The sequence below is a fragment of the Antechinus flavipes genome, chromosome 6 (assembly GCF_016432865.1).
Source record: "Antechinus flavipes isolate AdamAnt ecotype Samford, QLD, Australia chromosome 6, AdamAnt_v2, whole genome shotgun sequence".
Taxonomy (NCBI): Eukaryota; Metazoa; Chordata; class Mammalia; order Dasyuromorphia; family Dasyuridae; genus Antechinus; species Antechinus flavipes.
The window spans coordinates 156869026-156890583 of record NC_067403.1 but is presented as its reverse complement, the minus strand read 5'-3'; the positions used below and the strand labels follow the sequence as shown (position 1 = coordinate 156890583).

The following is a 21558-nucleotide window of genomic DNA, read 5'->3' as shown; positions in this document are numbered from 1 at the left end:
TTTGAAGTATGAATCAGACAAAAAGTCAATATTGATTATAATCCTACATTTATAAATGGGAAATTTGAAACACTGAGAATTCGGGTGAAGAGAGTGAGATCACATAGTGAGTAATGTATTCTGTTCAGCATCAGGCAAGGTATCTCTTCTCATTCTCTGTCATAATGAATGATTTGACAAGAGTTCTGGTTTTAAATCCTTTATTTAAAAGTGTGGTGTTTTTTTTACCATTACTTATAAGTTGGTTATTAAATTCAGACTTAAGAGGAAAAGTTCTGTATTTAGAGTCATAAAAGTTAGATCTGGAAGAAATCTTAAAAATAGTTTAGACCATCTCATTTTATAGATTAAAAAAAAAAGCTTTATTTTGTGATTTGCCCAGGATTACATGTAGTACATGTTCAATCTAGGATTTGAACTCACCTCTTACTCACCAGACCAGGATTTTTAATTCTTGCTTTCCTATTTATTACCTATTTTATATGCATTATGAAATCCCACAGAGGCTCAGTCTGCTGTTGTGTAAAAGAAAGGGCTAGATTAGCTCAGTTAACTAAGATACCTTTCCGTTTACATCTTTTGGTTTCTTCCCAAAAAAAAATTATATGTAACTTAGAAACAGATGTATCCCCCCCCTTTTAATCAGTAGTTATAAAATTATACTTCATGTTACAGAATCATAATAATTCTTAAGGTTCAAGTAGACAAAACACCTTTAAAATAAGCAAACTATGGAGCTAGATTTATTCAGCTTCTTCTTCTTAAATCTAATGTTTTATATTCCTTAAACTGGACATGCCTTGTAGCCAAGGATTTGCTGCCAGAGAGTAGCTATCCCTACAAATCCAGACTTGATTTATTGTTTTGTTGATTGTCCAGACACAAGGAAGAGTTTGTGATGCTGATTAAACTTTAGGGTTGCATACATACTTAAGGGAATATTCCAGAGAGCCTAACTTGTTAAATATTTATTAGTACATTTCTATGTTACCCAATATTAATGCCTGAGATCCACCTGAGTACAGTGGAAAGCAAAGAGAATGAAGTCATCTGCTTCATTTGATTATTGCAGGCTAATGATAACAATAATAATTACAACTGAAATGTATATAAAGTTTTAAAGAATGCAAAGTGCTTTACCTCCTTTATCACATTTGAGTTTCATAACACCCCTGTAATTAACTCAATGAATTTTGCTGTGCAGGAGCCAACACTTACTGACTCCAAGGAGCTGATTTTTAAATTTTTAGTGTGACTATTTAGCCCCTGCAAACCAAAAAACAGTACAAATCTGGGCTTGAATCATTGATTCTTTAAACTTAAAATAGAGAAAATATTAATAATGCAAATTAAAGTTTAAAGTTTTTTATATTTTCAGAGAACTCTAGATATTGAACATTTACCAGCATATTCTTGTAAACCCATCCACTAAACCAATTAAACTATTAGCTGCAAAAGCTTTCTATTTCATATTTCACAGTAGATGAAGATAAAGGAAAATAGCATAAAATGCAACTTTGCCCTGTTTTTAGTTTTTTTTTTTCCTATAAAATATGAACTGTGGATTTATATGGATTATATACCAAGCAGAAGTCAGAAGTGGAATTTGGGCAGCCATGGAAGTTAAATTGATCTTAGGATAGGCATCATTTCCAAGAATAAGGAAGCTTATTCCACTCCTCTGCTCTCATCTGGAGTATTATTCAGTTCTTGATGGGAAGTTTAAGGAGAAAGTGTCCCAAGGGATACTGCAAATCCTTGCTATCTGGGGATCAGTAGCCACATTTAGTCCAGAGAAGACTTGGGAGACATGACAGTTGTGTTCAGTTAGGGCCTCCACACCAAGAAGTTAATCAGGTTTTTTTCTCTGCCCTCACAGAACAGAACCTAAGAGCTTTGGTAAAAATTGCAAGGGGGTAAATATAGGGTTGTGTCAAAAAGACTCTAATATTAAGAGTTCTCCAAAAATATGCATTGGTAGGTGTTAACTTCCCCATCCTTGAATGTTTTCAAGTAGAAGTGGATAACCACTAGTCAAATATGTGTCATTAGGATTGCTGTCAGGTATGATAGATTAGACTTGTTGGCCATTGAGATATGTTTTAGCTTTCAAATGGTATGAATTAATATGCTCTGGAGAATAGATTATGATTCTGAAATTAGAGTTGAGAAAATTTTCATTCATTTTATAAATATTCTTTATGTGTTACTGACACTAAGTCAGGTTTCAAGGAAAAAAGAAATTTAGTCAAGTCAAAACAAATTTTTAAAAAATCTCTTTCTCTAGTTCCTGAAAGCAAATGACGTAACTTCTCTAGGTCTCCATTTTCTCATCTGTAAAATGATAGCATTGGACTAGATTATAGGCCTTCCAATGCTAGATATATTATCCTCTGAATGCTGTGTAGGATAGGTAAGACTTAGATGTCAATTATTTACACCATTCTTTTTAGTTTACAACATACTGTCCTCACAACAACCCCATGAAGACAAGTTGTTCCCATTTTATTATATCCATTTTACTATTGAGGGAATCAAACCTCAAAGAAAGTGACTGTAGAATAAATGACAGATCTGGAATTTGAACCAAAAGTTTTAAGCCCCAATTCTACCATAGCAGCTGCCCTCTGAGAATACCAGGGAAAGGGGAACAGAAAGAAGAGGAGAATTAAAACAAATCTATGTTTGCTATAACCTTTAAAATACGAAATGATTAGGATACAGATTAGAGCTGTGTTTATATTGGCATAGGGAATTCCCAGAGGAGGAAACTCCTGCTACCAATGCAGAAAATCATTTAAAGTATTAAAGAAATACTTAGAACATTGCTAAGGGTTGCACAACCTGGATTATACCCAGGACCTTCTCTTGCCTTTGAAACTAGCTCCCTATTTATTGACCCTTCAATATATTGAATAAATATTAGTTATTATTATTACTATATGACTCAAAATAACAATAGCCACAACGACATCCTTCTTTGGGCAACATGCCAGTCATAGGAGTCAGAGCTGAAAGCAGAACCTTAGACATCAACTACTCCCACCATCTTATTTTACAGATGAAAAAATGGAGGCTCAAAGAAATAGTGATTTGCCCGTGTTTGCATAGCTAGTAAAAAGCAGTCATTAGCTAAGAAATGTTTCAACGGTGACTTGGAAACAAGTCTTCAAACTTGAAATTCAAGGACAGAGCAATACTGATGCTGCCTTTCAGCACACAGTGTTGATAGGCTATACATCCCTCTGCTATTCGAGCATATCTCAGAGTTACTACAAATCTAGAAGAATGCTTTAGGCAGAACAGGGGAAAGAGTAGGGAAGAGTCCTTTGTGGTTCTTTGCATTTACCAAAATATGCACACATTGTTCACTTTGGCAGTTTGACATCTCTGACCTGGTGCGTACAATGAGGCTGCAGAGACATGGTATGATTCAGACTGAGGTATGTCTTTGGCACTAATATTTTTTAAACAGTGGGAAGTTATGTGGTTTTTTTCCCCTTTTGGTCTGATTTTTCTCACACAACATGACAAATATGGAAATATGTTTAAAAGACTATACATATTTGACATATATTAGATTGCTTGCTATCTTAGGGGAGGGGGAGGTAAAGGGCAGAAGAAGAAAAATTTGGAACATAAAGTCTTACAAAAATGTTAAAAACTTAAAAACTATTTTTGCATGTATTTGGAAAAATAAAATAGTATTTTTTTTAATGGAGGAATTTTTAAAAAGAAACTGAATGGGAAATATATTCCAAGAAAACAAAGGAACTTTCAAAATCTAACCTGAGCATCATTGAAAAAGTTAGCATTTAACAAGAGAATAAATTTTAGACTTTCCTGCAAAAAAAAAATGTTCTGAATAAAATATTTGACTTACAAACAACCCCCAGTCAACAGAAATACAAGAAAAGTAAATAAATATAGTAACTAATATAGTAACTAATTAAAGAATATATAAAGATTTTTTAAAAATATAACTATCTTTACTTGTATTTGGAAAAATAAAATATTATTTAAAAAAAACAGTGGAAGGTTATTTTTAAGGAGAGAATGTTAAAAGCTTGTTAGCCACATTTTTCTTTTCTTTTCCTTTTTTTTGAGGGGAAGGCTTTTCTTATTTAGAATGTATAGTAAAAAAGAAAACATAACATAACTGTAGAACACTTAGAAAGTATAACCATTTTGCTTCCCTCTCCTAAATTCTTAGAATACTTTGTGAAATTCCATTTGGAACCTGAAATCTCCACTTAGACACACACACATATTGTTTGTATAGATATTGTTGGTCTTTAAAAAAATTAAATAAAATTTGCTCCTTTTAAACAGAAAAAAAAATTGCCTTTCATGTTATGACTACTTCACATATTTTCTTAAATTTACTCAGTCTTGTGAACATTCAGCTGACTTTCACACAGACATTTTCATGGCAAGGAAACCACACTGGTTAGTGCTGCCTAAACCTCAAACCCAGGTATGCAGCCTGTTAATGCTATGACATTGTAATGTGATCACTAGTTTTCCAACCATATTCTTAAAACTAATTTTGGTTACAGTGTCATTTATAAACAAAGGGTAGTTTAAGCATAGGAGAATATTACATCAATGTATATTTTCAAATCCATCGTCACTTTGCCAAAAATAAAAAAAATTCCATTTGCAAGCCTGAATGACTAAGTTAATGGAATATTTTTACTTCAAAGAGCAATAATATGGAGCATAGACCCCCCCCTCCATATTTAGAAATGGTCTTCATTATGTAGTGGAAAAAAATTTATTCTTTGGTGGCCAACTTTCCAATGATGCCTTCTCAAATTTAGGTATACTAAGATATAAAGGGAAAAAAACCTTACTTTGGTCAGGATATGTCATTTTATCAGTTTGGAGACTTTCTGATGTGAAAAATAATCAATTTCCATCTACAATTCAATTTTTTTTATTTTACCTTTAACTTATGGATTAAAATAAGCATGTCCATAATAGAAATCATAAATCTGTTATGTACAACTTGAAATTCCTTTTAAATATATAATAAAAGTTATCAATGTAAAATTTTTAGGCAAATGTGTATATGTAAAATCATTTTATATGTACATATATATGTATATATACATACACTTGCAAAAACAAATCCAGAAATTATATAAACAAAATTATTTTTAAAAAAAATTTATACAAATAAAATCAGATTTAAGTAATTAGAGAAATACTAATTGTTTATGGGTAGGCATGGTCAATATAATTAAAAATGACAATTTTACCTAAACTAGTTTATATAAACTAATGTCATCCCAGTTAAATTGCAAAAAAAGTCATTTTACTGAATTGAAAAAATAACAGTAATTCACTTGCAACTTAATAGTAGTTACCTGGGGTCCCTAAGAACTTGGGGTACCTATAACCATATATCTGAAACATGTCAGAGGCTTATCTTTCTCACCTTTATTTTTTCTGTTTGTGAGGCAGTTGGAGTTAAATGACTTTCCCAGGGTAACATAGTTGTTAGGAAGTGTTAAGTGTCTGAGGTTAGATTTGAATTCAGGTCCTTCTGACTCCGGGGCCAGTGCTCTAACCAATCTTTCTTGAATTTAAGTCTTTCCTATTCCATTTCTCTAGTCCATTCTACCATACTGCCTCTGGGAAGAAAATTACTAACAAGGAAATTTAACTTTTTAAGTTCTGTTTTTTAAAATATTTTTAATCACAATATTCCAAGAAATATATTGCTTGAATTTTTTTTCAATTTGAGATTTTAAAAAATCTGTACACATTATCAGGATTTATATCACTTTATAACATAGTTAGTTGCCTATGCCTATATGAACATGAATTTCAAATAGAGATGGCAATATAAAACTAAGCGATAACGAAAGTAGAACCAAACTAAAACAAATCTGTGTGAATTTCAGTCTAACCAATTATGTAGGCTTCCCTTTGGCCATCTGTGTAAGATTAATCCAACTTAGAATATCTCATTCTTAGTTTTCTTGCCAAAATAGGATTTAAATATTGAAATTTTAAAATTATAAGTCCCCCAAATTTAACAACTGTTCAACAAGTATGAAAATATTACCTTTTTACATATGCTCTTTCCTCTCCCCCAGGATCAATATATTTTCTGCTATCAAGTTGTCCTTTGTGTACTGATACGTCTTCAAGTTGAAGAAGAGCAGAAAAATAAGCAGCAGCATCTAAAGTGATTCTTAGAAGTTCTCTGTGTGCATCCATCTCTGGGGTTAACTCTGTCAAACTCTTTCTTCGAGACATCTGTCCTGGCCATTTAGCAGCCTTGGGAAAGGGCAAGACAAGTCAATACCTTTGTAAAGACCTTCCTCACTCTGAAATGAGAGGATCTCCTCTGTAACAGTAAATATCTAATAAAGCTGTACTGTATAGCTTTTTTAACCTATGATGATTATTGAAATAAAGTGGTGTATTAAAAAACACTAACCTATCACTGCAGTTATTAAACTGCCTTTTTTGCTTAAAGACTATAGAAAAAATTATATCAGTATTTGATCAAGGTGAGCATTGTTACTGGGATATTTTCTTAGTCTATTTTTAAAGCAATATTGTTTATAGCAGAGTTCTTTTTCATTATTTTAATAAAGTAGGACTGTTTTATAAGGGATACTTGAAACCAGTATTTAAGATTTAAGAGATAACAATTGACATAGAATAAGTAGCGGATGTTTACTGTCACAGTTTCTAATGTTTACTTTATAAAATTTCCTGTACATATTTATATACATTACGTGGAAAATGAAATTTTCTGATGTCTCTTTGTAATTGGTTAGGCGTCATCTTTTGTAAATAAAGATACATCTTTAAAAAGTGATAACTCAATAAGCTAAAGATGTGCCTGCATATTAATGAGATGTTTCAGTATATCATTGTCTCTTTGAAATATGGCAAATATAGCTGAACCTTTGCCCCTAATGCATGATTTCATAGTAATGCTGTCAAAAATACCTTTGCCCTTGAGGTCACAGGGATCCGGTGTTTTAGTCTCTGATCATTCCCACATATTGAAGGAAATATCCACATTTCTTCATATGGAGTCTGCATTATCTGGATTTCTAAAAAGTGGAAACCACTGACCAGATCTGGTGTGGCACTGTGTGTCTGTCTTATTCTGGAAGAAAAACAAAAGATATCCAAGAAAATGTGAGGGTTGGGTAAGGGAGCATGAAATAAATGAGATGAAAGAGTAGAAAGTAGATTGAATCTGGAATTAGACATGACCTGACCCAAATCCTGTCATCAATATTTACTAGTTGTACTGGATTTCTTTGAATTTCATTTTTGTTGTTTGTATAACAATAGGAATAATACTATGGCTGCTACCTCTTTTTAGGGATGCTATTGTGAAAAAAAGAACTTTTTAACCTTAAAGCACTAACTATGCAAACGTGTTTTTTTTTTTTTAAACTAACTCCTCTGATGTTTCATCATGGTGACAAAAGCTGAGTTATCAAAGATTATGCTGGCAGGCAAGCCCAAACAAACAGAAATGGTTTTGATGTTCAACTCTATAGGGTGTCCCAAAAGGCTTAAGTCACACTAAGACTTTTGGAACATCCTATATAATCTGTTGTTCAAAAGCCAGCCTACCTAAGTTCAGAGTTTATCATAAAATTGGCTGCACTAATTTCTCAACCATAAAACACTTCCATTTGTTGTATCAGATTTCCATTCCTTTCTACTAATCTATAAAGGTGAACAAGTAACTCTCTTGACCATATTTGTCTTTTCCATTATTTCTGAGTCTCATCTGTCTATTACTTTTATCTACTCAACCAATACCAAATGGTTTTGATGACTGCTACTTTATAATGAAGTTTGAAGTCCGAAAGTTCTATTGCCCTGCATTCCTTCCTCTTTTTTTTCATTAATTCTCTTGATTAAAAAAAAAATTAAATTAATTCCCTTGGTATCCTAGGTCTTTTGTAAATGTTGTTATTCTTTTGAGTTTTGTAGAATATCACTTTGGTGGTTTGATTATGATAGCATTAAAACCATAAATTAACTTTGTCGATCTTGTCATTTTTTTATTATTATAGCAATATAAATATAAAGCAATACAAAATGGCCCAGCCATAAGCACTGAATATTCCCTCAGCTGCTTAAGTTCCACTTTGCAGTGGAAACAAATATGATGTGCTATAGTAGAGAGATTCCAAATTCTTTTATTTATTTTTGTAGCCATGTAAATGGGATTTCCCCTCAGATTATTGACTCTGGGATTTTGTTAATATTATATAGAAATGTTGTTAATTGTTGAGTTGTTGTTGGGGTTTTTTTTTAATGGACTACAACTTTACTGAAGCTGTTGTCTGAATTTCTTTGCTAACCTCTAAAGTATGTAAGTAAGCATCATGTCATAAGCAAAGAGAAAGTTTTATTGCCTTTATAATTATTGTTACACTTTCAGTTTATTTCTCTGGTGTTATTACTGTTGCTGTCATTTCTAAAAGCTTTTGAAAGAGTAGATATTCTTAATTTATCCCTGTATTTTTCATGAAAGCTTCTATTTTATCCCTATTATCTATGATGCTTAATCTTGATTCTAGAGAAATGCTTTTAATGATTTCTTTAAAAGATCCTTTTTTGTTCATTTGTGTATTTTGCTTTTTAGCCCAATTGAATGCTGTGCCTTGTCCAAAGCTTTTCCTATATCAATTCAGACCATTATGGTTTTAGTTATTTTTGTTTTTAATGATTAATTATATTTATTTTCTGAATGTTGAACCATCCTTTCATCTCTGGTATAAATCTAAGTAGGTTATGATGATGTCTTAAATCAGTAGTCATCAGTTCAAATAGAAAGGGATTTCTAGGGGGTTATATATTGACTTAGAAAACCCGAAACCACAAATAAACATAACTTATGTTGTATTTTTATTTATTTTTTTTAAAGATTTCCCATTTATGTTTTTATCTGTTTTGGGCCAGAAGGTCTATATCTGAATTAGGTAATTGTAACCCAAGTAATGGGATTTTGTTGAAAATTTTTGGTATTCATTAATGAATTGGTCTCTAATTCTTTGTATTATCATTTCCTTGTTAAAAAAAAAAAAATAGAACTAGATTTGTCTCCTGAAAGGAGGTTGGTACTTTATTTGCCTGTCTTTGAGAATAAGTTGAGTAGCATAAGTCTTACTTGTTCTTTAAAAATTTGAGACAATTCATCAGTAAATATATCAGGACCAAAAATTTTTCTTCCCTTTTGGTAGTTCCTTCAGAATGACTTTGATTTCCTTTTCTGTATTTTATTATTTAATATCTCTATTTGGTATCCTTTTAGTTTGAGTATTTTCTGTTTCTTAAGATATTATTCGTCTTTTTCTTTTGTACTCAATTTTGTTGGGATTTAATTATGCTTTGTAGGTTGCTATCATTCTCTTTATTTCATCTGGTTTGCTTGTGATCGCATGTCATTCTTATGCTGTTTTGTTCATTTGATTTTTTGCCTTTTTAATCAAATTGACTTAAGGTTTATCAATTTTCCAAATATCCTCTTAATAGTATTTTATTTTTCTAATTACATATAAAGATAATTTTCAACATCTTTTTTTTTTAGGTTAGACATTTTTAATGTATTTTTTACATATTTCCCTATGTGTCATGTTGGGATAGAAAAGTCAGAAAAGAAAGGAAAAATCATGAGAAAAAAAGGGAAGGAAAAAAAGGTGAAAACAATATGTTTTGATCCACATTCAGTCTCCATAGTTTTCTCTAAATGTGAATGGCATTTTCCATCCAAAGTTTATAGTTATTGCCTCAATCACTAAATTGCTGAGAAGAGCTAAGTCTATCATAGTTGATCATCACACAATCTTGCTGTTGCAGTACAGAATTAAACATATCTCTCTATTAGTTATGTTGTGAAAGAAAAATCAGAGCTAAAGGAAAAAACCAGGAGGAAGAAAAAAAATGAAAATAGTATGTTTTGTTCTGTTTTGAATCTTAATAGTTCTTTCTCTGGATGTGTTTAGCATTTTCCATCCAAGTCTATTTTGGGATTGTCTTGGATCACTATATTGCTGAGAAGGGATGTCTGTCAAAGTTGATCATCTATACAATGTTGTTAGTATATACGATGTTCTCCTGATTCGTCTCACTTCACTTAAGATCAGTTCGTGTAAATCTTTCCAGGTTTTCCTGAAATCTGCCTGTTCAGCATTTCTTAAAGAACAGTCATATTTCACGACGTTCATATACAACTTATTCAGTTATTCCCCAATGATGGGTATCTCCTCAATTTCTAATTCCTTTCCATCACAAAAAGAGTTATTAAAGACATTTTTGCCTGTGGTTTTTTTCCTTTTTTATGATTTCTTTGGGATACAGATTTAATAATGGTACTCCTAGTTCAAAGAGTATGCACAGTTTTATAGCTTTTAGACATATTTCCAAATGATTTTGCAAGTATTCTCTGAGCCAGATTTTAGTTTTATCAGTTCTATAATATTTTGTTTTTGTTTCTCTTATTTTCATTCTCATTGTTTATATTAAATGTGGGTTAATTTGTTGAGTGTTTTGATTTTTTTAAATGAATATTCAATTCATTAATCCTCTTCTATTTGGTCAATATGTGTTAATAGGAATGTAATTTTGTCCTGTGTGAAATGCTTTATTTAGGATTTCATTATTAAGTCTCCATTTTAGTTCTATCTTTTATTTCTATTTCTATTTCATAGAGGGTCATTAAAATATTCTGCTGTTATTATAGTACTGTATATGTCTTTTTACAATTCAACTAATTTTTCTGTTGTGAATTTAAGTGTTATATTTATAGCATATAAGTTTAACATTGATAATGGTTTTTAATTTGCTCCTTTTAGAGAAGTTTTTTTTAAAAGACATGTTCATATTGGGGGTGAGGTGTTTCTGCCATGTCCTAATAGCATGATTGCAACTCTTTTTTGGATTCCTCTGATGCATAGTAAATTTTGTTCTTTTCCCCTTTTTCTATTTTATATGTGGCTTTGCTTTTTAGATGTATTTTTTGTTTTAAAAAATAGATTGTGAAGGTGTTTTTAATCTAATATGTTACTCTTTTTATGTTATAGAATTATTTAATCCACCAACATTTAAATTATAAGGTTTCAGTTTACATTTTCCACCATCTTACTCTAATTTTTAATTTAAGGCAGTCATATTCTAATACTTTTTTTCTCACCCTCAATTCTGCTTCTTCTCTTTTGTCAGCACTTTTCCTGATTTTGGAGTTTTAGTTACTTTACTAATCCTTTTTTTCTTTCTTCTTTTTATGTCGCCTAAATCTCCCTCTTTTTTTTTTTTTTTTTTTTACTTCTGAGTTGAATAGTTAATTAAATTCTTCCTTCTCTCCTTCCCTCTGTCTTAAATATTTACTGTTGAAAGGCAGAGCCAAAGTAAACAAGTAACAGGGAAAAAATACTATAAAATGCCTGCATGAGTTTTAGAAAATACACCAGCCTGAATTCTTTTTCCCCCCCTGAGGCAGTTGGGTTAAGTGACTTGCCCAGGATCATACAGCTAGGACATATTAAATGTCTGAGGTCAGATTTGAACTCAGGTCTCCCTGACTTCAGTGCTGATGCTCTTATCTATTGTGCCATCTAGCTGCCCCACCAGCCTGAATTCTAATGGGGAAATCCAGTAAGAATCAAGAATTTTGCAGCTCATCTCAGCAGAGAGTTCTGTGGATATGTAAGGCCAGAGAAAGTGAGGCAAGCAGAGATTGGTTTTTAATCTTTAATGAGTTTAAGCTAGCTGACCTCATGGGACTCTTGTCCAAAGCATTCTACCCAGATGAACCAAGGCAGGAAACTTATATAGGATTTTAGCAAACTAGGGTTTGATAAGGTAAACAAAAGCAGATGGGGGGGGGGGGGGGGGCAAAGTCACTGGGAGGATGCACAAGCCATAATTCCAGGAAAGGATCATAACTTAATTCTGACAGGATAGGGGGTCCGAGATAAGAAAGTCGAGGGCAGGAGACAGTGAACCCCGAGGGGCAATACTCAAAGGGAGGGGAAATTATCCTAGCAAGAATCAAGATAAAGCCTTTGGAGTTTATGACACAATGCTATGTAAAGATGTAAAGAGCTTCAAGTTTTTTCCTGAGCTCTTTTTTAAAAACTCAATTTCCAGTTCTAATGGCAAGGAAGGGCGGGTGGCTATGGTTTTTTTATTCAGGGCTCAACAGATACTGGGGATGGAGTCTGGAGTTTGTTGTATGGACTATTCCATCACCTAGAAACCAAAAAGATCAAGGCTCTGCACTAAGGAATGATGAGATTCCAAACTGATAATGGGGCTCAACATCATTCAGGGTTCAGAAGCCAGTACCGGCTAGCAGCTTTGTTGATCACTGTTCAGTTCTAGGTCAAAAATCTAGGATAGAATACAGAGATCACCTGCCCTTATGGAATGACAATACCAGAATAGGGTGTAGTCCCTGAGCCTACACTAGTACCAAAGAACAAGTTCAGAGAAACAGAAAAAAAGTTGTATGGCTCTGACCTCAAAAGACAGATCCAGGGTTTCAGTTACCATGAACTATGGACCACAGAGAAACTATTTTTCTTTCACTTTGAATCAGCACAATTTCCCACCTGGTTAACAAAAGGAGGCAAACAATAATAAGGCTTATACTGCCTTATGAGAGAAAAAAAATTATTAAATTTTAGAATTTAATTTGGTGTTTTGTTGAAGTGATGAACAAAAGTTTTAATATATCAGATTAAATTGAAAAGTATGCCATGCCTTTTTAGAAAGCTAGTTCTTAATCAATTATTCTATTGAAACTCTTAAGAAACAAACCCATACATATGTTGCTCAACTTTAAATCCAGGTCAGGATCTTGAAAAACATACACCAGGGCATGCAACTATCTTCAGATTTATCCTGGAACAGATGACTTTGAGAGCATTGAAAAATTTCAGATCTCCAACCTGAGCTGTCACTGAGAACCTAGAATAATAGAATACTTAGTACCCAACAAAGGTACAGGACCAGCCCAGACTTTCTCTCCAGAAGTTTGCAAGTCTCATCCTAACCTAAAGTCTGTGGTCAAGAAATTAATTGGAAGAACAAAAGGCAAGAAAAAAAATAATTACACCCTAAAAAGCCATTATTGGTAACAGGATGAGAGGGGAAAAGCTGAAGATACTCATTACCATATCAACTGATAAAAAAAGAAAGAAACAGTAAGCAACATTTGGGTACAGGAGTATATTTCTTTCAATAGGAAGATAAAAAGGAGAAAGGGAGAGGGGGAATTAAATGGAGGGTAGCCTGGTGGTACAGTAGATAGAGCACAAGGACTGGAGCCAAGAAGAGTTTGAATTTAGCCTCAGACACTAGCTGTGTGACCCTAGAAAGTCACTTAATCATGTTTGCCTTAGTTTCCTTATCTGTAAAATGAATTAGAGAAGGAAATGGAAAGCCAATCCAGTATCTTTGCCAAGAAACTCTAAAAGAGAGCATGAAGAGTTGGACTCGACTGAAAATGAATAAACAACAACAATAATATTGGGAGGAGAAGGGTAGAATCAGTATAAAATGAAACTTTTTTTTTTCTTTGACATTATGCTCATCAGAATTCCTTAGTCCTCTGAAGATGTTTGATGTCAATATTGTTGGGGCAGAGGCTAACATTTGAACCACACTCATCATGAATGATTAAAAGAAGGAAGCATATGCAAATATAAACACACAATTAATTACAAAAATTCATTTCACTTAGTGACTAGAGAAAATTAGAGGGAGGATGAAGTTGGAGGGATTAATCCTGAGAAAACAAGCTCTTATGAATATACAAAAATGATTGGTTCCCTGCAGGGCAGAAAGTTGTGGGAACCCCTTTTGGTCAGCGCAGGTTCTTTGTATAAGAGTTTACGAACCCAAAAATTTATACTGGCAAAAAAGAAGTTTATTGTTGGAACTGAGAAGTCAGCCTTTGCTAGGAAGACTGACTTCCTCAGTGGAAAGGTAAATTTCCTAGCAGAGAAATCCCAACAAAGAGGTAAAGAGGGATGTAGTCCTGTTTAGGGAAATAGGTGAGAAAGATAAAAAGGGATTAATATTGAAAAGAGAATGCCTTCTCAGTGGACAGAGGGTCCTCATGGGCAGCTATGACAAGGGAGGTCCCTTGCCTGGCATGATTCCTGCTTTTAGGTCCTCTGCAAGGAAATGTCCCAAGTTGCCCCCTTTTTATAATTTGAAACTTTGTCTAGGGGCTGGGAGCAGTTTGAGTTGAAATCAGACCGAAATCTTCAAATTGAATAAAAATTTTCCATTTGAATGAGTAGTCCTAGACTAATCTTCAACTCAATAGAGGTCGATAGACATCTACATCTCCAGCTTGTATTAAGTAGAAGTGGTCCTGGACTCAACTAGTCCCACCAAGATAACAGAATGAAACCACTTTATCTTGATTCCCTGGGGCAGGTCTCTCCCAGGAGAGTTCAAGGAGTTTTTCCCCTTCAAGGAGTTCTCAAGCATTTACCTCATGGTTCTCCCCCAAGTCAGGACAGTATTCTCCCATCAAAAGTATTTATAGTTCTTTAAATGTCAAGGAATTGGAAATTAAAGGGTTTCCATCAATTTGGTAATGGCCAGATAAGTTATGGTATATAAATGTGGTAAAATACTATTGTGCTGACAGAAATGAAGAGTATGGTTTTCCTCTTCTTGCTAAGAGACTGGGAATTTATTCCCCTTCAGTGTTTACCATGAATTGATTAGTACATGCATATTTCCTTCTATCCACTTCCCTTTTCTCCTTTTATGTAACCCCCATTCTTTAGTTTAGTCCCACAAAATTCATTGATTCATTGATGAGGAATATTAGAGAGGTTAGTCCACAGTGTTTCAAGCTTATTCCTCCACCATCATTTATTCTATTCGATTAAACCCTACCTTCACTTTGATCATCATTGTGTTCTTTTTGGATATTTGGGGTGTTTGCACATCAAATAATCTACTTATAGGGGATGGGTGAGCCTTCAATACTTCAAATGCCTCTCTTTTATTGAAGATATATCCTTTTTTTCCCCTAGATGATTAGGTTCAGGTTTGCAGGTTATGAAATTGGAGGTTGCATCCATAACACCTTTCTTTTTGAAATATATTATTCATTATCAGCTTTAGTTTCTCGTGAGTGCAGAAAAAGTCTTATATTGCTCAAGTTTCTTTTCCTTCATACATGAAGGTCTTTCTCCTAGTTATCTGTAGAAATTTTGAAGACATCAAATGTCTTTCAATTTAAAACAAAGCCCTTTTTCTAGAAATGTGTTCAATTGGTGCTTAGAGTTTAGAACAATTTAGTTTTATTTTTTACATTCTGACATTCAATTTTTCGAATTGTCATGTATTTCTAGGAAGTCTATAGTCTTTAAAATGTCTCTATGCATTTTGAGTTTGAGATCAATAATTTATTTTTCTTGTATGAAGAATCTGTGTTCTTTTGATATGTATCTTTGATTCTCTTTCAAATTGTCCTCTTCACCGTATTTGTGATTTGTTCTTTTGGAAAGACTTTGTCAATATGAATAGATTTTTCCTAGTTTATTTTTTTAATTAATTTTTTTTTATTATTTTCATTGTACAAACCAATTGCTCCCATATAAATTCTTCTTTTAAAGTTCTTATTTCTCTGATATTTTCTGTTGTGATACGATACTATCTTGAGAATCCACAGAATTCTGTGCTTCACTGGGTATTGGTTTAATTTCCTTCATCTATTTAATCAGAAATATATGCAATTTTTTATATGTTGTGTTACTCATCTTTCTTTTGCTCTCAATAGCTTCTCTGTTTATTAATATGCTCATACTATCGATATTTAAACAGTTTTCTTTCTTCTAAGGTGTTTATTAGTTTTAGTCTTTTTCTTACATTGCCCTGTTGCTCACTTTATTTTTTCCCTTTTATGGTAGATTTAACCCTTTGAGCTAGACCTCAAAGCTCTTTCAGTTGAAGAGGAATTCAAACTACTAGCCAAAAAAGAGCAGTGGACACTGGTTCATCTAGCCAAAGAACAGCAGAACAGGGAAAACTGGGGCAGTGTCAGTGGGGAGGATTATACTGGGCTAAAAGGAAAGGAATAGTATTCAAGTAGGGTCAGTGTTGTATCTAACCAAAGTTACTTAAGACAGTGATGGAGGCTCTTTGTAGGCTTCAGGAAAGGTAGAATAAGTATTTGGGGTAGTTGCTGCTAGCATGGAGTTCTCTGACTAGGGAACCACACTAGGCATCATGAAGTCTCCTCCTTCTCAAAAGCCTCCTCCCTTACATACCTAGCTGGGCATTTTCTTGCAACAGAATGCTGGAATTTGGCCAGAGATGGCATGTACTAGCATAGAATGCCTCAAGAGGAAAATTCTTCCTGACTGGATCCCAAAGCACAAGCTGGTAGTTTGCTTTGTTCACCTTGCCAAAGTATGGTAACTAATGGAGGCAAAATACTAAATAAATACCATGAATGAGTATTCTCTATAGTTAATCCAGAAAGCTGTTACTTTGTTGGACTTCTTGTTTCCTATCTGTGGAGACATCTAATTGCTCTACATAATTCTTCTGTTGCTTTTTGGGAGATTTTTTTGAGAGTTATTGGGTTCTGGAGTAAAATGTGTCTGTCTTGTTGGTCATGTGACCCAGATGTTCCCTTTTATCTTTTTCACCATTTTTGCCTTTTCAGGGGACAGAATAGACCCAAAGAGTAAAGCAGACCTGTTTTCATGGGTTTGGAGAGAACTATTCATTTCAGATCTGATCTCTACCAGGAAATAATATAAATGCCTTGACTGAAGCATTGAAGAACTGAATTAATTTAATTGTGTGGTATTTTAAAAGTTTTGACAGAGATAATTTCTAGGTAATTTAATAATTTTATTAATAAGGATAGCAAGTTATTAATAAAAGGTTGGTCATTTGCTGTGAGGTCATATTTTATATGCCCTTCAAAAAGGAAGTATTAACACAAAAACAGGTGTAGAGTATTTTAAAATAAAAGTTTTTGGGTAGGAGACTTAAAGGGTCACTCAAATTTTGGTCAAAAAGACATGTTTCCATATTGCCTGTCTTGATAATAAAAACAACCATTCCCCAGACTTATCTGAGCAAATACAATGAGCCAGAATACGTCCATTAGCCTAAACTTAAATTTTCTTTAACTGTTTGATTTGATCTTGGCCTCTAAAAGAGATTTCCCCTGGTTTCTGAATGAGGAAGTAGAAATCATATCTTAATATGATCATTAGTTATTAAACATGAGAAAAATATTCATTTCCTACAGTCAAGTAGTCTTAGAGGTAAAATCCTGAGATTGGATTTCCTAGACCTAGGGACAGCAATAGTTAGGCACTCAGGTCTTTTCTCCTAAAAGTTCATGAAAGCATATGTCAGTATACCTCTCTGAACCTCATCCTCTGTGTGGAAGAGTGAGATTTCTATATCATGATCCTGAAAGTTAATTTTGTAGTTAGAGAAGGGAGATTTGCTGAATAACATGCTTTTTGAGGAAAGGAGATCACCATGTAGTTCTGTAACACCAGATAAACTGAGGCAAGTCAAGATTGGGTTTTTTTTTTTTTTTATCTTTAATGTGGAGAGTTTAAGCTAGCTGACCAAATGAGGCTCTTGTCCAAAGCATTCAGTACAGATGAACCAAGGCAGAGAACTTATATAGGGGTCTTAGTTAACTAAAGTTTGCAAACAGAATATACAGTATTCTTATAGTATATAGTCTTATAGGGGAAACAAAGGTAGATAAGGGGGGGAGGACACTTGGAGGACAGACAAGCCATAATTCCAGGAAAAGATTATAACTTAATCCTGACAGAATAAGGGTCCAATTAAGAAGGTCGAGGACAGGAGACAGTGAGGCAAGGGGCAATATTCAAAAAGGAGGAGGAATTATCTTACCATGGATCAAGATAATGCACCTGTAGTTTATGACAATAATATGTAATTGGAGCTTCAAGATTTTTCCTGGGCTCTTTTTTTTAAACTCAGTCTCTCAGTCCTAATGGCAAGGGTGGGGAGTGGCTATAGCTTATTATTCAGGGCTCAACAGCCTCGTAAGCTGAAAGATTCATAAGCACCTGAGACTTTGAGATACAAAAGATACATATCTTGCTAAACTCTTCTATTACAGTGAATCATCTAGACAATGCAAGTTTAAAGACGGTGACTATTGGTTGTTCAACAGTCCCAACCTAAAATTACTTCCCTGGAGGAGTATATGGCCTCCTATAAGTCATTTAAGGTAATATGACTATATTATGCAATATCTTTTTATTGTCTTAAGCATCTGTAGGAGAGGTAAGGGCTCATTTATCCATATTTGGGCAAACCTAGAAAGAATAATTAATTAAGCAATACTATTTCCTTGTAGAAAACTCAAGGGTTGGGGATATGATGGGCCTTTAGAACTCAGCTCCTAAGATTAGATCCAATCTGGGTGACTAAAGGTTTGGGGGGAGTTTAAGGTTTTGAGATGTCAAGAACTCCGGAGTTCCTAAAACATTACTAGCTGCACAACAGGAGGTGTATACAATTACAGGACATGGGTGGGAATTGGATTTAAATGGGAGTCACCTGCTTCTTTTTCTCCCCCGGAGCCAACTAGGTTCAGTGGCCAGATATGGATCTGGACGACTAGAGATGGCCCTGGATGCAGTGGGAGATCCAAGCTAAGGTCTTTAACAGGTCTCAGTTTGGACTGAGGCAACGCCTAATCAGTGATTAAGGAGAGGTAAAAAATGAGGCAGAAGAGGAACACCACCCTTGTCTGACTTGCCAGAAGCTGTGGACCTTGAGGGAAACGGTAAAGAGCCAAAGCTGATTCAGCAGTTTCACAAATTGTCTCATATTTTGCTATTTTAAGTATCAGTCTCCTGGGAGTTTATAATCCTTAAAAGTTAATGCTTACAGGTTGAAGATTTCGCCAAGGATACACATGATCCACACCACCAGTCTCTGGAAATATCAAACCACTCAGTCTTTGACATCTCATTTCTATTGTCTAACCCAATGAATCGGTGAATTAGTATGTGCACGCTTGCCTCAGTTTTTAGTTACTTCCTGAGTTCTAGAGGGTTCTGAGCAGCCCATCCCTGGCCAATCCATTCCCAGTGTCCACGGGCTTCCTTGTCTGTCTCCCTATGATAATTGGAGATGGACAAAGGACTGTGACTTCCTGAATTTCTTCATCAGGAATATCTGTTATATTTTTCTTTATTTGTTAAGAGAACTTCATCTGTTAGAGAAGAATTCACTGCATCCCTTCATATAACTTGGCTGTCTTGTCTACTTCTATTATAACCATATTTCATGGAATTTATTATCATCTCTATGCTGATAATTCTCAAATCTACTTATTCCAGCTCTAACCTTTCAGAAAACCTCTGGTCTTGCATCACCAACTACCTATTGGACATCTTGAACTGAATATCAAATAAACATCTTAAATTCAACAGAATTAAACTTCCTCACTAAATCTTTCCCCATTCCAAACAGTAGCTTTTTTCTTAATTTGTTTTTTTAAAAAATCATATCTTTATGATAATAACAAAAATCAAGAAGCACTAAAAAGAAAGCAAAATAGTTATAAAATACATAAACTATCTGGGCATCCTCTTCAAAGCACACACACAAAATTGTATAAATTCAATAACTGGTGCATTATTCAGTGCACATGTCTGCACTGTACCAATACTTCCAGACCTCAAACTATATAATAAAGTAGCCATAATCAAAACCATTTGGTATTGGTTTAAAAATACATCAGTGGAACAAACTAGACAAAGGAGAATCAGAGACAATGGAATCCAATAATCCAAATTTTGATAATAAATGTTTATTAAGCTCCTCTTATATGCCATCACTGTACTAAAGACAAAAGACAGTCCCTGATCTCAAGAAGCTCTCAATATAGTGGAGGTGACAACACGTGAACAAATATATGAAGTAAATTATATACAAGATAATTAGGAAATAAAAGAGAAAACACTGGAATTTAGTAGACCTAGAGAGGTTTTCTTGAACAAGGTGGGATTTTAATTGGAACCTAAGGAAATCTATGGAGGTCAGTATCAAACCAAAGCAAAGGAAGAAGAGTCTTCCATGATCTGGAGAACAGCCAGAGAAAATGCTTAGGGTTGAGAAAAGAAGTAATAAAATGAAAGAAATAAATCACTTAGAAAAAAACTCCTTTTTTGACAAAAACTGCCAAGAAAATTGCAAATCAATCTGGCAGAAATTAAGCTCAAAGAATAAGCAACTTAAAAATACTTATATTATAAAAACTCTAAAAGAGAAGCAATATATACCTTTCACTGTTTCCATTCCCTTTGTTTCTGCTAGGGTTCAAGTTGGCCAAGCAATAGAATGAGATTATTGCAAAGTTATAAAGAATAAGTATAGTTCCAAAGAAAAGATAAGAGAAAACTTCTCTCCATTCATTTACTAGGGTGGAAGTCCACAATATGATATACTGAATTTATTTTCACATTTTAAAAATGTTTGGTTTTACTAGTCTTTTCTTCTTCCCTTTAAAAAAAAAGTATTCTTTGCTATATAGAATGATTTTCTGGGAGTTTGGAGAGAGAAAGAGGAGGAAATTTAGAAAATGTAAAAACAATGATATCAATAAAAATTTATTTTAAGAGAAAGGGGTGGGGGGAAGCAGTTTGTCAAAACCAACCAATTGGATACTAACTACATTTATTATTCTTCCAACAAAAGACTCCTGACTCCTGACTCCATGCTTTTCCTCATTCCCAGAATGTTCTCCCTCATCTTTTCTTAGCTTCCTTCAAGATTTAGCTGAAATCCTACCTTCTACAAAAGGCTTTTCCTGGTGCTTTTCACCACCAGTCCCACTCCATATCCCAATGTCTCACCTCTGAGTTTACCTTTTAACTATTTTTTGCCATAGAAGAAGTAAGAATAGCCTGGACCTGTAAAGACTTTTACAATGTGGGGCATCTAGATGGTACAGTGGATAGAGCACAGGCTCTGAAGTCAGGAGGACCTGAGTTCAAATCCAGCCTCAGGCACTTAATTGCTCCTAGCTGTATGGTCCTGGGCAAGTCACTTACCCCCAATTTCCTGATTTTTGTTCATGTTTTGTTTTATTTTGTTTTTTCTAATCACCTCCTTGGACTGAGGATCAAATAATAAAAAAAGATGATGATGATGATGAAGTAAATAAGAGCCATCAAAGATAATGGAAAAAGAACACACAGAGAGGAGAGAAGCACTATATAGTACTTGGTTTCCTTCCATACTTACAAAAAAACACCACTCAGAACAAAGGAACCTCAGTGAGAGAAGCAAAGGTTCCAAATTAAGGACAAGCAGCAAAGTAAAGGAACTGTTTTAAATCTTCTGGCTCTCAGGGCCAAACTTCAGAGGACAAACAGATGCCTGGAGTGAAACATGGAAGGACTAGTGGTTCTGATTATCCCTGACTTATTCCTTCAGCTGAATTGGAACTTATTTATTTTTTCACATTTTTCTTTTCTTTTTTTTAAGCAGAGAGATTTTCCGCCAAAT

At 33.9% G+C, this 21558-nt stretch overlaps 1 protein-coding gene across 1 annotated transcript in view; it reads left to right on the top strand.

Annotated features, from left to right (window-relative positions):
• The window catches only part of PTPN13 (protein tyrosine phosphatase non-receptor type 13), a 213733-nt gene extending 205701 nt beyond the window's left edge, over nt 1-8032 (top strand). The window contains 2 exon segments of the mRNA XM_051966187.1: nt 3381-3443; nt 6108-8032. Coding sequence (XP_051822147.1) covers nt 3381-3443; nt 6108-6203 — 159 coding nt within the window. The 3' untranslated portion in view covers nt 6204-8032.
• Nucleotides 8033-21558: the final 13526 nt, after the last annotated feature.